Here is a 14,764-nt window from a genome sequence, read left to right as displayed (position 1 = left end):
GCAAGGAGGATTCATCGTGTAAGAGTCACAAATGCCATGCCGTTTGGTCAGATTGGGCTGTTCAGGGAAAAAAAAAAAAAAAAAAAAAAAAAAAAAATATATATATATATATATATATATATATATATATATATATATATATATATATATATATTTTTTGTCATATAAAGATTTTAATAGTGTGCCATTTGTTCGGTTGCTTTTGTTCCAGTTTTAGCTACAAATTGTTGCTCATTCTTTTTTGCACAGTAGCTCAATCAAACTCAGTCAAACTGAATGGAGAACGTCTATGAACCCTGTCCCACCTGATGATGAGCATTCCCACACCATGACGCTGCCACCGCCGTGTTTCAGAGTGGAGACGGTGTGTTCAAGGTGATGCGCCGTGTTGGTTTCTTGCTCAGCTTTGGCTTCGTCTGGCACCTTCTTCCACATGTTTGATGTTTTCCCAACATGGCTGGATGGCAAAGATGGATCTCTGCAGCTCCTCCAGAGGAACCATAAACCTGCAGGCTGCATCTCTGATTAATGGAGCCTGGATGAATTTGCATGCCACTGAATTTTTATCTGTGAAAAAACCCTGTTTACTTTCCGCTTCGCATTGTTGCTGTATGCAAAAAAATATAAAATTCTTTGCCATCCATTGTATGTAAATCTTGAGATATCTGTTGAATTTTTATATTTAGAGGATAAAATGTTTTGCTATTTTAAATTAAAAAAACCCCAACTTGAATAAATCTATTTCTATAGTCCTACATCTGCCTTCATCTTACACCTGTGCACAACTTTCAATCATTTAATAAAAACAAATGACTTGAGTTTTTAAGCTGCCAAGGTGTAGAAATGTTTGATAGGAAAGTTCAGAGGTGGTGCTGTTTGTGGCGTTTTTAGCTTTTACACACCAAACCCCAACAGATCACCATTCTGCTTGCAGGTGCAGAAGTGTGGAGCATCCATTAAAAAAAAAAGGAAAAAAAACAGCCTCAAGAGTGGGTACGTTCTCAGAGTGTCAGCTCACATGACTTGAGTTTTTCCCCACTGAGGGCCTCGGGGAAAGGAGGGTGAGTGTTGGGTTTTAATGAGGTGCGATGTTCCTCTGGAGCAACATGACTCTAAGGAACAGAGACGTGCGTCTTCTGAACAGCCTCTGACACACGATTCACTGCAATCGTGTCTTAAAAAAACCATTTATATCTGAATGTTTTAAAAGAATAAAGAGGAGAAATCTGACATCCAAATTGAAGGCTCAGCTAAACCCCCTGTGGTATTAAACTTGCGTTGTTTTTCATGAAGAGCGTCAGCTATCCCTAAATATAATCAGCAGTCATGGAGACACCATGAGGTGTGCAAAACGTCATCCAGAAGATTTCGAACCTGTGGAGCATTTCTGCTGTGAGACCACCCAGCAACTTGTAGTGAAAAAAGATTTCAGCAGTGTTACTGTGAGTATCAATGGAGGCAATTAGTTGAAGTTATGACCTGTTCTTTGTATTTGATTGGAGACAAATTATATACTTTACTTAGTTTCATTTATCTATTTATTTTTTTGTCTTTAATCAGCTGTCCCAGCATAAATTTTCATATTATCTTTGCAACTGTCTAAGGTCTCTAGTCACATTTAAACACAAACACAGAATTACCTAATATTACCATATTGAAAAAAATGTATATTCTTCACAAGAAGAATTTCACAAGAAGACAGGGTTTCTGTCTTGTACGGAAATCTGGGTTTCAAGGTTTGTTATTGGTTTTCCAAAAAGTTTTCAATTTCTCCTGCATGTTTGTTTAATAAATAGAAAATGTGCCTTGTGATTTTGTACACTTAATGTTTGATTTAAATAATTTTAAACCCGGTCAGAGACCAAATTATATCCAAGAACAGACAAAGGGAGCATTTTCCTTTTTCCTTTTACCATAACTGGACTTTCTTTGGTATCAGAGGCACTGATTTAAGTGCTAAACTTTTATTTATTTCTCCCTTCACATGTCACTAATGCAGCTAATCTGAAACTCTTCACTTTGTTATACTACTTACTTTGTATTTAATCATGGTTCTTTGTTTGTTATTTTGGAAATGTTTAAATTTCACTGTCATGTGGATTTTTTAAATAAAGATTTTCAAACAGATATTGGACTTGCAATATGTTTTTTTTAAAACAATAAAGTAATTATATATATTAGAAAGTAATCTATTTTAAAACTATTTTAATAGAAAACATTATAAAAAATAATAATCTCAGTTCATATTTTCCCCAATAAATTCAATTAAATAAAAAAAATTTTTTTTGATGTCAAAGGGAAATAAAAAAAAACATTTAACTAACCTGCTTTTTATATAACAGGCTGACATAGAATCCAAACGTGGTTTTAGAATATATAGTGTTTAAGGCACTGGTTTTATTTTTAAAGTATTAATGTTCTTTACTAAGGTAGGTTATTTAAAACTCTGTCATAACAAAGTTAGAGTTAGAAAATGAAAACAACTGAGCCAGTTTAAAACGAAAAACAATGAATCTTCATTGATCAGATTTAGATTTTTTTAATCATGGCGGAAATTGGTTATTAAATGTCATCATTTATAGTTTATTTAGATGCTTTTAGTTTATTTAGTTGATGATTACTCTGCAGCAACTGAATTTCTAGTGATCTGACTTTTGTCAATAACTCAAAACACAAACAATAAAGCATTTTAATGAAAATGTCAGTGTTAAATCTACTATTTTACAAAGTCCATGTGAAATATAAGAACCTGCAACCCAACATGTGTACAGCACAATTTAAACCCGACGGAGCTTCTGCGTGCCAGGAGAATAAAGCCCGTTTCTTGCTCCCCCTAGTGGTCAAACCTCACCACACAACTACCTCACAGTAAAGAGTTGCACACGACATGATGTCCACGGAACAATAACACAAGCGTCCCTTTAAACAGATTTAAGAAGATTTCCTGTGACGTCAGCTCACTTCCTGATCACGATGACTCAAACAACTTCATCCTTTCTTGGGTGGAAAGGCCGTCTTTTAAACTCTGAAAAACATAAAAAGAAGAAACGAAAAGCTGGAAAATCATCATAAACAGAGGAAAACGGGAATTATAGTTTAGATCTGCTGAGCTGTGCGTTACTTTAGATACTAATAAGAGATTCGTGGCACATAAATAAGTTTATATCAGCCCCTTCTTAAGGTTGGTGCAGCTAAACAAATCTTGAAATTGATCCATTCCTAACCAGTTATAGGTAAAGTACTCAAACGTGTGAAAAAGGTATCAGAATCCCATTTTTCATTTGATAAATGGAGTAAAAATGAATCAAATGTAAATTACAAAGTTTGTGTTGATTTTTACCCTTGATCTGAATCCTCGTATTTGACGCAGGAAGGAAGTTTTCTCTTTCTTTTTGATCGCAGGGTTGTTTCCCACAGAGTCATCTATAAATAAAGACAAAGTGGCAGAAAGGGCCATGTGAAGCCAGCTTAATAGCTATTTAGTAAATAAAACTATACTTTGCGTCTTTTAAAATGACGACAGAGTGAGAGTTCACTCACCAACACGATGTCCTGAAGTGTCTCTGCCTGGAGACCAAGTGGCAAACTTGGCTTCGTTGTAGCTGTTTGTATGAAGCGCCTTCAGTTTATTTTCTGCATAAACTTTGTCCTAAAATACATGGAATTGAACATAATAATGCAGTATATATTGTGTGTTTTATGTCGGATTCACAAAACAACTTCTGTTAGTAACGGAGATAATTCATGTTGATAAAATTTTAAATTTATAAGATTTTTTTTTTTTTTTTTACCATTCGAGCGATCTCTAAGTCCTCTCTGAGTGAGATCGCTTCCTGTTTGAGATGCTGCATCTCTGCCTCCTTTGCCCTCAGGATCATCTATTACAACAGAAACCATAAGTGTTGAGTTTTTCAACATGTCATCATGTTTCACAAAATTTATTTGGGGATTTCATGTGAGATATCAAAACTAAGTTGATTTAATTGATATGTTTGTTGTTGTTTTTTAACTATTAAAATCTGAAAATTTCTATTTATCCCCCTTGAGTTGAAACATTGCAGAGCCTCATTTAGTAATTTAAGCTACAAGTCTGTTGGAGTTTGTCTCTCCCTGTGTTTGCTAAACAGCTCAAAATCAGATTAGATGGAAAGCATCTGTGAAAACACCTAATTTTAAGTTTTGCTACAGATTACCAGCTGAATTTAGGTCTGGACTTTGACTAGATCAGTTTATCTATAAATAAAGTGCGACTGATTACATTGAGTCATCATCTTTGAAGAAGTTCCTCATTCTGAGTAAGCATGTGGCCGCAGTAGAGAGGAACTACTGCCTTTTAGTCCAAGTTGAATGATTCCAGCTTTTCCTGATGAATCTGTTCCTAGTTCTCACATGCTACCTTGATTTGGACAATCACATAAAATCTCAATAAAACACTAGTTTGCTTTTGCAAACTAGTGCATATTTTCAGAATACATACTATGTAACATTAGTGTTTATATGTCTTTTTTTTTTAACATTGCTTTAATTAGACCCTTCCCAAAAGCTTACTTCCATCTGGCAAACATCAGACTGTGCTTGGTTTCCTGGAAGCTGAGTCACTTCTTCTGGCTCTCTCTTAACAGCAAATAGAAATAAAGCATTTTTGTAAGACTAATGTTGACTCTATGAACTCTTGAGTGAACAGAAAATGTTTCCACCTGCTTCTGTTTGAGCTCCTGCTGGTACTGCATCACCGATTCCCTCTCAGTCTGCAGCTCCTGGCTCAGCTGAGAGTTTTCCAAGCATTTCTTCGTGTGCTGATCTGACAACACCTCCAGCTCCCTCTGCAATAATTGGATCTCCTTCCTGCAAAAGAAAAAAAAAAGCAGAGGCATGGAGGATGTTGGAGAGCTAAGTGGGTTTTGGAGGAAATTGCATTAGGTGGTGGCAGTTATTTGATTGATAAACCAAAAGTGGAAAGTAAGAGAGCCGTAATGAGAAAATGACATTACTGGACAAATAAAGAAAAACAGAGAATCGATTATTTAGATATCTTCTTTTTGAAAAAAAAAAAAAATATATATATATATATATATATATGTTGGGAACATTTTAGGCGTTTCTGGTAACTCACTCGTACTCCACATGGAGTTCAGAGACGTCTGCGCTCTCCCTGATCTGCTGAGTCAGTCTGCTTCTCTCCAGCTCCTTTTTATGAGCTCGCCGCATCGCTACGATGGCTGCAAAAAAATGGAAGTCATGTTCAGATCCCTGCTGCTGGAAGTTTACGGTTATCTTTTCTCTTTTATTAATAAAAGAACCAGGCAGAAAAAAATGATAAAGCTGTATCTACCGGACATAGTAGCAGCGGTTTCCTCCTGCAGGAGCTGGTCTTTCTCCTTCAGAAGTTCGGCTACCTGCTTCTGATGCTCCTGCTGAATGTCCTTTATGATCTTCCTGTGCATCTCCTCCATGGCAATGAAGCCAAGATCACATGAAGCCTGTAGCGAAATGGGGAAACTAGTTTTGGCTGCAACAAAGGTGATTTAAGCGGACAGTTCTGTTATTGGTAAAGTAGAAAATAATATTAAAAACTGAAAAAAATGATTAATTTGGTCATTATCGCATCTCTGACCTCAGGAGAAGAACAACAAACACTCAAATCTTCGCTCCTCCAGCTCTTCCTTGCTGGACAATTTGTGCTGATGCCTCTGTTTTTGTGCCAGATGCGGCTAAAATCTCCAATTGGATTACTTCTGTATTTGCTGAGAGGAAATTGTGAACAAACCTATCTCAAAGATTAAACTTGTAGCATCAGCTTGTTTCTATGTCAACAGTTCTTTGTACTTTCACAAAGTAAATTTGCCAATTCCTTCTTACATTTCAGTTTTGAACTGTTTAAAATACTTTTATTGATCTAAATGCTGAACTTGTCAAATCAAACTCAATAGCACTCTCATTTTCAATAAACAAATATTAGCATTTTAGAGCTATAGTCTGTGTTAAAATCCAAGCATTTATGCGAGAGGCCCCTGAAGGTTTGAGGGCCCCAAACAGCAGCTCATTTCGCTTCTTCCTAGGGCCGGCTCTGCTTTGCTGCAGAGGAATGCAGGGAGTTGTCTAGATGTTACTCTGCAAGTCAAAGCTTTCCAGTTTTTCCTCTTACAATAAACATGCATTCTTTATTCTTTTTCATGTCAAAATCATCCAATCTCAGGAACAACATTTCAAATTTCCCTATTTTCCTGCTTTAGAAGGTTAACGAGTCGGAATGATAGCAAAACACAGAGGTGGCGCCGTCATGGTTTGGGGAAGCCTTTCTTCCACAGGGACGAGAAACCCAGAGGAAAACCTGGTGGAGGCTGAAAAAGTCTTAATGCTAGAGTGGAAGTTTGCTTTACAGGAAGACAATATAATGACCTAGTCAAAGTCCACATATAAAACAGGTAAAAATGTTCATTGTTTGCAAAGCTAGTTGAGACTTAGTTTAATAACCATTTGTACTCTGCTCATCCATCAAAGACACAATGAATGCACAGTTCCTGAGAAATTGCTTGAAATGTCCTCAGAGATATTCTATATTCACGACGCAGGAAATTATTTTTTAAAATCTGCAGAAATCTAATGAAAAAATATTTTTACTACCTGCAGCTTTTCCAGATCTTTCAGATAAGCTTCTCTCAGAGTGGCTCCGTCGGCTTCTTTGGTTTCGTCCTCCTGTGCTTTACGCTCAGCCGCAGCCTGGTCAGACAGAGAGCCGATGGGAATCTCCTCTGTGCACAGCTTGGTCTGCCTTTCTTTAGAAACACACAATTTGGAGTAGTGGCCGTGCAGCTGCTTCATCTCCTCCTCGTGGATCTGTTGCAGTTCCTTTATCTTCTCCTGAAACTCCGCCTCCAGCTTCTGCATCTGTTCCTTGTGACAACCCTCGATTTTCTGCATGTCTTCCAGGAGTTTCCGGTTCCCGGTCTCCACCGACGTCATCTTCTGCTCGGCCCGCTCCAGCTCCTCTCTCAGCGCGCAGTTGTCGTCCTGAAGCTGGTGGAAGGCTTCGTTTAAAGCCTCCCGCTCTTCCGTCGCGCTGCCGAGATCCTGCTCCTTGCAGAGATCTCGTGAACTGTTCTGTGGCGCTTTGCTTTGCTGAAACTCTTGTCTTATGTCTAAATAAAGCCTGTCAGACAAATACATCAGCTTGACCTGCTCCTGGAAAAAAGTGAGATCGGCTTCAGAAACATTGTCCCCGCTGTGGTTCATACCTTCTTGGACTTGGGGGTGGTTGACCGGAAGCTCCTGGCAGACCTGGCATAAGAACTTTGCCCGCTTTTGCAGCCGAGACAAGATTTGCTCCAACAAACCTCTTTCTCTCTCCTCCTCTGCCTTTTTCTCCTCAAATCGCTTCTTTATGCTTCCTTTTGCAGCCTCTTCTGAATCTTTAGCTTGCTCATCATAAGGAGACAACTCAGAGGGGCTGATGTCTGCCAGGCCTTCCCGTTGATCATGACTGCTTATTTGAATCACGCTCTGTTGCTGAAGTTTCAGAGCAGCGTAAATGAGCTCGGCTTCTGCACAGAACCTTCCGATCACGCTCTCCAGAAGCTGACCGCCGTCACATCCGGTTCCTCTGGACTCCATCCTTCCTTCACCTTTCAGGCTCAAGATTCTGGAGATCAAGTTTTTGTAACTGCGAACCAAATCGACCCTGTCCTCCTTTTTTGCTGCAGATAGCTCGCAAATCCCGTTTTGACTCTGCAACACGGAAACCATTTTCTCCACAACAAACAGCTCCTTGATCAAATACTTCCCAACGTCCGACACGCCATGCGAAGGCTGGGTGTTGGCCAATCTAGAAACGATCTCTTGTTCAGCTCCAACTAGTTTCTCGTTGCCAAGGATCTTCCCCTCTTCTTTGCTCAAGTTACGTGCCTCCTGCTGGAGTCTCTCAGCATCCTTCTCCCCTTGCTGAAGGCAGCCGGCGACCCCGGCCAGCTGCCTCTCAATGTCAGAGGCGTTGACGGGAGTTGCCTGGAGCCTCTCCCCGCAGACCTGGACGACATTGAGAGCCACCTGGAACCTGCCGACCAGCATCCTGCAGCGGGCCTCCGTCTGCTGGGCGAAACGCTGACTCTGCTTGGCCTGGCTGTGGAGCAATAGGCTGAGGTGCTGGGCCGTGGCTCGGCTCTGGGTCAGCTGGGAGCAGAGTTGGGGGTCCTGGCAGCTGACGTGACCCTGCTGCTCCTCCAGCCTCTGAGTGATGCCTCTCAGTTTCTCCTCGGTGATGAACAGCTTGGTTTCAAGCAGCTGGATTACGGACATGAATTTTTCTGCATCATCTCCCACGGCGGTGAGGTACTGGCATGATGCATCCACTGAGCGGGAGCGGCATCTCGCGTGCTCCAGAGACTTGACGTTGCTTCCATGAGAGACCTTCGTCAACTGAGAGTTCGGAGTCTCGAGAGCTTGTCTGTCTTGACTCTTCTGACTGTCTTGGGGAAAAGAGCAGGTGCAAACTCTCATCACTTCGTTCAGTTTCACTTCTGTCTCCTCTAAGCTGTTACCCAACACCTCCATCTTCAGCAAGACCTCGCTCAGCTCCTGCTCCTTGCTGTCCAGCAGCCTTTCATAGCCTTCCCGGATGTCGTGCGTTTCAGACTCCCTTTGCTGCACCTTCCCCAAAGCAACCTGCAGATCCTCACAGGCTCTCTCGTATGAGTGCTCCAGGTTGTAGTAGTGTGTTTCCTCTGTGTTCAGGCGATCCTGCAGCCTGCTCACCTCTCTGTCTGCCTCTGACAGCTGGCTCTGCAGCTCCTCGCAGCGACGGTCCAGCTGCTCTCTTTCTTCCTGGAGCCGCTGCATGGCTGACACTGTGCGGGCCAACTCCTCCTGCAGTTGCTGCTGCGCCTCTTCGATTTGTCTGGTCCACGTCTGAGTCTTGCTGAGGCTCTCCAGCTGCTGCTCGGCCCTCTCCAGTTTGTCCCTCAGGTCTTGGGAGTGTCGCTCGGCCTGAGCCAGGCTGGCGCCCAGGCTCCTTCGTTCCCTCTCCTGACTCGCCTGGAGGAGCAACAGGTGCTTCTGCAGGCGGGCCTCTTTCTCGGCCTGAGCGTCCTCGTAAGCGCGAAGCTGGCCTGACATCTCTTGGAGGTGTTTCTGCAGCTGTTCGGCCTCCTGCTGGAGGTTCTGCTGGCTCTGAAGCTCCTGCTGCAGCTGGGCCACCTGGGACTCTGTCTCCCTCCTCTTCTCTTCGCTGGCGCTCAGCTGGGCCTTCAGGGAGGTCACGCTGTGCTCATACTCCCTCTGCTGCTCCTGAAACCGCCGGCGGTCCTGCTCGAGGTGCATCTGAGCGAGCGCCGTGGCGTCCCCGGTCACCAGCAGCTGGGCCTGCTGGGCCAAGAGGTCGACTCTTCGCCGCAGCTCGGCCTCCTTGGCCTCTTCCTGGCTCCTCTTCAGCTCCTCAAGCTCCATGCGGAGGTTGTGGTTTATCCTCTGCAGTCGCTGGAAGGTTAAGGCTTGCTCTGAAGAAGAATTGGTGTCATTCTGGAGAGCATATCAGAAGAACAAAGTTTTCAGTCTTACAACTTGCACAATGGAGAACTTTAATGTAATTATGACTCCTCTTTGTAAAAGACACAAGTCCACAGCATCGTAGATCCTCCATCATGTCTAATCGGTAGGGCTGAGATGTTTTATCCATCCTTTGTTCCCAAAACACCATTAGATTACTAATTGCAAATTCCTAGAAATTTTGATCAACTTGAGAGAAAAGAAATTGTTGGATTTACCTTAAAGAAAAATGTTGTGGGTATCAGTGCAACTGTTTCGATTCTACTCAAAATACATTTTAGCAAATGTACTCAAATTGAAAGTAAATTATTTACAATTTTACCATGGATGCAGTTAAATTTTACACAAAGTGAAACATATGAGTGTCTTTATTTTACCTGAACACAGAGAAGTTTCTCTGAAATAATCTCTCGTTCTTGTTGCAGCTCGTCCTGCAAGCTCTTGTTCAGCTGCTGGATTCGTGACAGCTCTCTTTGTGTTTGTTGCAGCTGTGGAGAAATAGCAACAAACATTTAAACAAAACAAAACATAAAATCATGTTAGCCTTCTATGAAAACAAGATAATCCATATTTTGCTTGAATCATTGAACTTAGTACAAGATTTTCAGTTTGCAGCAGTTTTGTTGTAGATAAAATCTCACCTCTTTGACAAGTTGTCCAGTTTGCTGCTGACTCAGCAGTGCTGCACGGTCCTTTGCACACGTGGGGTTTATCAACACCTGCTGCTCTTCACTCTGCGGCTCAGTTTCACGTCCCTGTGAGCACGGTTGCTCAGCTGCCGCCTCCGTATCTGCACGTTTCCGTAAATCCTCACCATCTGACAGCACCACCATTGAAGAGGAGTCGTCGCTCTGGAATCCCTCAACGGATATAGATGCGTCTGTCGCCCCTAACCAAAGGGACAAAATCAAAAATACCACGCGTTAATGTTCACATTTGCTCTCTTTTCAGTTTTTAGAAAGCTGGTTTCAGAGAAAGGAAAATACAGCTGAAAGTCAATCGGTCAGCTTGAGTCCAGCTGGAAAAAGAAGTGGAGCTCAGAGTGGAGAGGAGTCTCAAGGCTTAAAGATGGCTTGTAAAGAAGAATGGATCAAAGTCACACCTAAGCAATGCATCCAGGGAGACGTCTTGAAGTTTCCATAACCAAGACTCAGTAAGCACGCTCAGTTCTGATTCCCTGTGCCATTCTGCCGCATTACACATCATTTATGAACTCATTTGTTTGGATCTCTTCATCTGTGAGGATTGGTCGGGTTGTTAATCTCATCAAATGTTTCATGTTTCATAAATACATATATATATATTTACTGAGAAAAATGTTGATGTGAAGGTTTAACACTAAAAGAATACATATTCTACGCATTATCAATCAATATTAGCATAGATCTCATGGAGCATCACGATCACAAACATCTGGGCTGGTGACATGACTCACCAGTCTCATTGGTTTCCACAGGAGGGCGGCACTGGGCTTCTTCAGCCTCCTCCACCTGCTGTGGAGGATTTGCAGGTGAGACAGGGGGACCAGGGGATGACGGGTCTAAATCGGCCGGGCTTTTCGTTCCTTCTAGCTGCTGTTGAGACGTCGGTTCTTGCTCACGTGACTCTTCGCAGTCCTCCAGCTCATCTTCTTCGTTCTCTGCAACCGAGCTGGGAGAAAGAATTGTACTCCTTTACGCAAAGGGTTAAATGTCGACTCAAATTACAATTAGCACATTTTATTCCAAAATGCATTCCTAAGTCTAATGAAATCTGAAATGAAAAGAATATATTGCTCTCGAAAATTGTGTCTACTTTAAACGAGGCCCCTTAGGGAATAACATAAAATCTACCTTTGGTCTCGTCTACGATTGGGCTGCACGTTTTTAAAAACCGCTTGCACCCAGTTGTGCTTCATTCCAGCGGTCATTGCGCACAGCGTGTACACCCCATCTTTGATCTGTGATAACAGAAACAGATATTAATTTTCCAGCATCTTGTCCGGACTCGTCTGCAGTGTGTGTCTTAACACCAGATAAAATGAACATTTTACATGTAGCCAAATGAGACCATGATTAATAATTGAATAACGTTTTCCAAATTGCAAAGTAACACTTTTTTCCATCCCTAAAACAAATAAAATTCTTTGAATAAAAGACAATTTAAATAACTCAGTCCATATCCTTAAACTCATGCCTGGTTTATGCTCATCTTTCTTTCACATTCAGCATAGGAGTCTGTACTCTGCATCTTAATTTCTCTGTTGATCCTGGCAAAGGTTCTCCAAATCTATTCGATTGTAAGGTCATTCATTCCTTCTAATGTCAGTGCACAGATTTTCTTTCAGAGTTCTGGATTCTGGCAAACCTTCATCATCTTTTCTTTAAATCTTTTTCTATTCTTGATTTGAGTATATTTGGACTCACTGTAATGCAAAAAAATTAAAACCTTCTTTTTCTTTAACTTTCCGGTGAATACATGTGTGCAATTTTAAACGACAGATGAGCAGTGAAATGAAAGTATATATTGCACCTGCTTCTTTTCTTTAGTGGTCTGATGGTGACATATAGCAGTCGAGACCACAGAGGAGGAGGATGGTTGCAGATGAGTGGAGCAGCTGCATAGCGTTAAAAATGGGAAGGACACAAAAGAGACGCATTTCAGAGAGAAAACACGAGAGAAAGACTCGCAAAATCAAAAATATTTGTAAATAAAAATAAAACTTTACCTAATTCTCTCCACCGAAGAAGACTGCCTCCCAGAATCCAGTATTTTCTTCCCAGTACTTTGACCTTTTCTTACTTGTGAACTTACACTGGTATAATATGAATCTTCTGTGGAATCAGAAAACCTCATAAGCATCTCAAGTATTATTTTGGTGAAAATTATCACAACCCCTGAATAATGGATCTCACATATTTAAGAAAGCTCAAACAATTAGCAGAAACCAGTAAACGGAGTAATTACCAGTGGATCGTTCATCAAGCCTGCTGAGTGAGCGGCTGCTTCTCATGAACGGAGCGGTGGTCAGAGAAGAGGCTTGCAGGGAGGAAAAGCTGCGGCTGCTCCGCAGGCGGAAAGCTGGTTTTGCCGGTTCTGATGTTGGTCTGGTTGCCTGGTGGATGCCGCTGCCTCCTCTACCAGCAGCTTTACTCCCAGTTGTTGTCGAGTCACTTCCTTTGCTGCTCTTCCAGCCAGGAGTCCTAGGAGCGCTGCTGGAGTTCTGCTTGCCTCCAACACATCCTCTGAGCTCCTTTAAGAGAAAAAGACAGAGTTTTCTAAAAAAAAAAAAACAACAAAAAATGTCAGATATGATTCTAGCTCCTTAGTTGAAGTATCAAACACCACACCACATGCTCATCCCGACCCAGCTTAGGTGTTTTGACACATGCAATCCAATAAACCCAGTGGAAGAGGCTTTTAATCCTGACAAGAGCTCTTAATTTACTTAAGTACCATCTGACCCACACCGAGGCCACAGACAGAAACAAACACACACACACACACACACTTTAAACTTAATCACACTTGATCAAATGAGAGCCACCACATATAGGCAGTGCGCTCCAGTGTCTGTAGATGCAACCTCAACAACTGCAGAGGCAATGAATCTGTGGCTGGAGCACAAGGCAGAGAAATCAATGGCAGGAAGGCTGAGGAGGCCTGACTTAGCGATTTGTGCCGACTGTAAATACACCAGGCTGATCTTTAGTCATTTATGGCAGCATAAATCTGACAAAACACATGCAGATCTCACATTATAAATCTGAAATAGTTGTGCTCATATTAAACAGCACTTTCACGTCCGCAGGGAATATTATTAATGGTTGAAAGCCAAAAGCTGAACGGTTTGTCTCTGGTATAAATGGTATTGTTTCATTAAATTGACAAATGCAATGTATTCCCAATTGCTGGGTGGCCTATGTTTGTATAGATAGATTATTTTTTTAATTTTATTTAATCAACCTATTTAGTATACTGGAATTACTTGAACACCAGCTGGATTTTTGCATGGTAATACTTACATTTTCTTTGTCTTTTTGCACAGGTTTGTTGATCTTTGTGGTTACCAGTGCCTCATTCGATCTGCTATGGATACAGACAGAAGATAAATCATCATGGAAACCTTCACATATATATACAAATGTCAGTGTAGACTTGTTTATGTAAATTGTCTGGGATGTCTTTGATTTAATTTTGAGAAAAATGAATCTCTGCACAATCTATGAAGATACTTCCAAGATGTTGTCACTTTAAAACAAATCAAAACAACAACAACAAAAAAAATGCTTCTTTGTTGTAACCAAGAATATTCTTGGAACTGGCTGGTAAAAGTTGTGACCAGTTGAACAAACGTTTAATAAAACACATCTAGAACAATGTCTGCCTTAAAATGTTTTACATGACATGCAACATTTACTCACTTTGCATTAGATCACATTGACCTACCTTTGCTTTTTGGATGCCATCTTCAGCTACAAAGTGAAGGAAAAACTCATGGAAACAAAAACTGAAAATTGTTCATGCTCATATGATTATCTAGTGAAAAAAAGGGGTCAGCCTGTCTGGCAGAAACTGGTGAATAAATCGCAGACAACTGAACAGTCCCAAAGACACCCACACAAAGACTCACCCACACTTAATCCTATGCAAACTTGACACACTCCATTAGAGTTTTGTAGGATTAGTCCGACAGCCCGACAGGATTACCATGCTGTGATTTAAGAGAACTTGATGCACCAACCTTTCGCTACCTTACAAAGTTCTCCAAATATATCAGATTATTAATAAATATCTTGTCCATAGTCCTCTTTTGCATATTTTCTGGCAGATTTAGGGTTTTAAAACTTTCACTTTCCTCACAAGAAGGAATTCCTTTTTGGATCTGGTTTAAAATAAAAGCTTTCATCTTGCAGCATTGAAACAGACACCTGGAGATTCTGACTGAGAACTGATTGCTGTTTAGAACTGTTCATGATTTAATCATCTTTAAAAGTGAAGACCTCAGAGGATGATGCTGACACCGCCATGTTTTACCGTGTTGTTGCCTTGTGTATATATGTACGGTTCAACAAATCATAACATATTCTTCATCAAGGATTGGGGAAGTTTTAGAAAGGACTCTATGTTTTATTGTTTGGTTTTTCTTTTATTAATTTTGCAACATTTACTGTAACCTTTCTGCAAACTGTGGCTTTAGCTAGAAGAGTGTAAATGAACAAATATCAACAGCTTTGATATTTGAACA

At 41.1% G+C, this 14,764-nt stretch overlaps 1 protein-coding gene across 2 annotated transcripts; it reads right to left on the bottom strand.

The window, feature by feature from the left end:
- Nucleotides 1–2,677: 2,677 nt before the first annotated feature.
- Nucleotides 2,678–14,141, bottom strand: LOC106957442 (myosin-14-like). 2 transcript variants are annotated; one of them, XM_015048800.1, is made up of 18 exons: nt 13,966–14,141; nt 13,542–13,605; nt 12,484–12,769; nt 12,245–12,350; nt 12,049–12,133; nt 11,370–11,476; nt 10,973–11,187; nt 10,179–10,426; nt 9,915–10,025; nt 6,625–9,510; nt 5,333–5,480; nt 5,114–5,219; nt 4,698–4,845; nt 4,549–4,614; nt 3,792–3,878; nt 3,541–3,649; nt 3,341–3,423; nt 2,678–3,025 (listed from the first exon to the last, which is right to left on the bottom strand). In XM_015048800.1, exons 1-18 carry the CDS (start codon nt 13,983–13,985, stop codon nt 2,969–2,971), a joined length of 4,932 nt encoding a protein of 1,643 aa, XP_014904286.1. In that variant the 5' UTR covers nt 13,986–14,141; the 3' UTR covers nt 2,678–2,968. The 2 variants fall into 2 exon arrangements, with proteins under 2 accessions (XP_014904286.1, XP_014904287.1); XM_015048801.1 differs by having other exon boundaries at nt 12,245–12,347.
- Nucleotides 14,142–14,764: the final 623 nt, after the last annotated feature.

Source organism: Poecilia latipinna, unplaced genomic scaffold (assembly GCF_001443285.1).
Source record: "Poecilia latipinna isolate Pla-1442-1.1 unplaced genomic scaffold, P_latipinna-1.0 Scaffold902, whole genome shotgun sequence".
NCBI classification, from domain to species: Eukaryota; Metazoa; Chordata; class Actinopteri; order Cyprinodontiformes; family Poeciliidae; genus Poecilia; species Poecilia latipinna.
This window is presented reverse-complemented; position numbering and strand designations above follow the sequence as displayed.

Coding starts and splice junctions, on each gene's coding strand:
- LOC106957442 (XM_015048800.1), bottom strand. CDS start 13,985: ATGGCATCCAAAAAGCAAAG. Junction 11,477..12,048: donor CCACTAAAGAAAAGAAGCAG/GTGCAATATATA, acceptor CTGTTATCACAG/ATCAAAGATGGGGTGTACAC. Junction 3,650..3,791: donor ACTTAGAGATCGCTCGAATG/GTAAAAAAAAAA, acceptor CATGTATTTTAG/GACAAAGTTTATGCAGAAAA.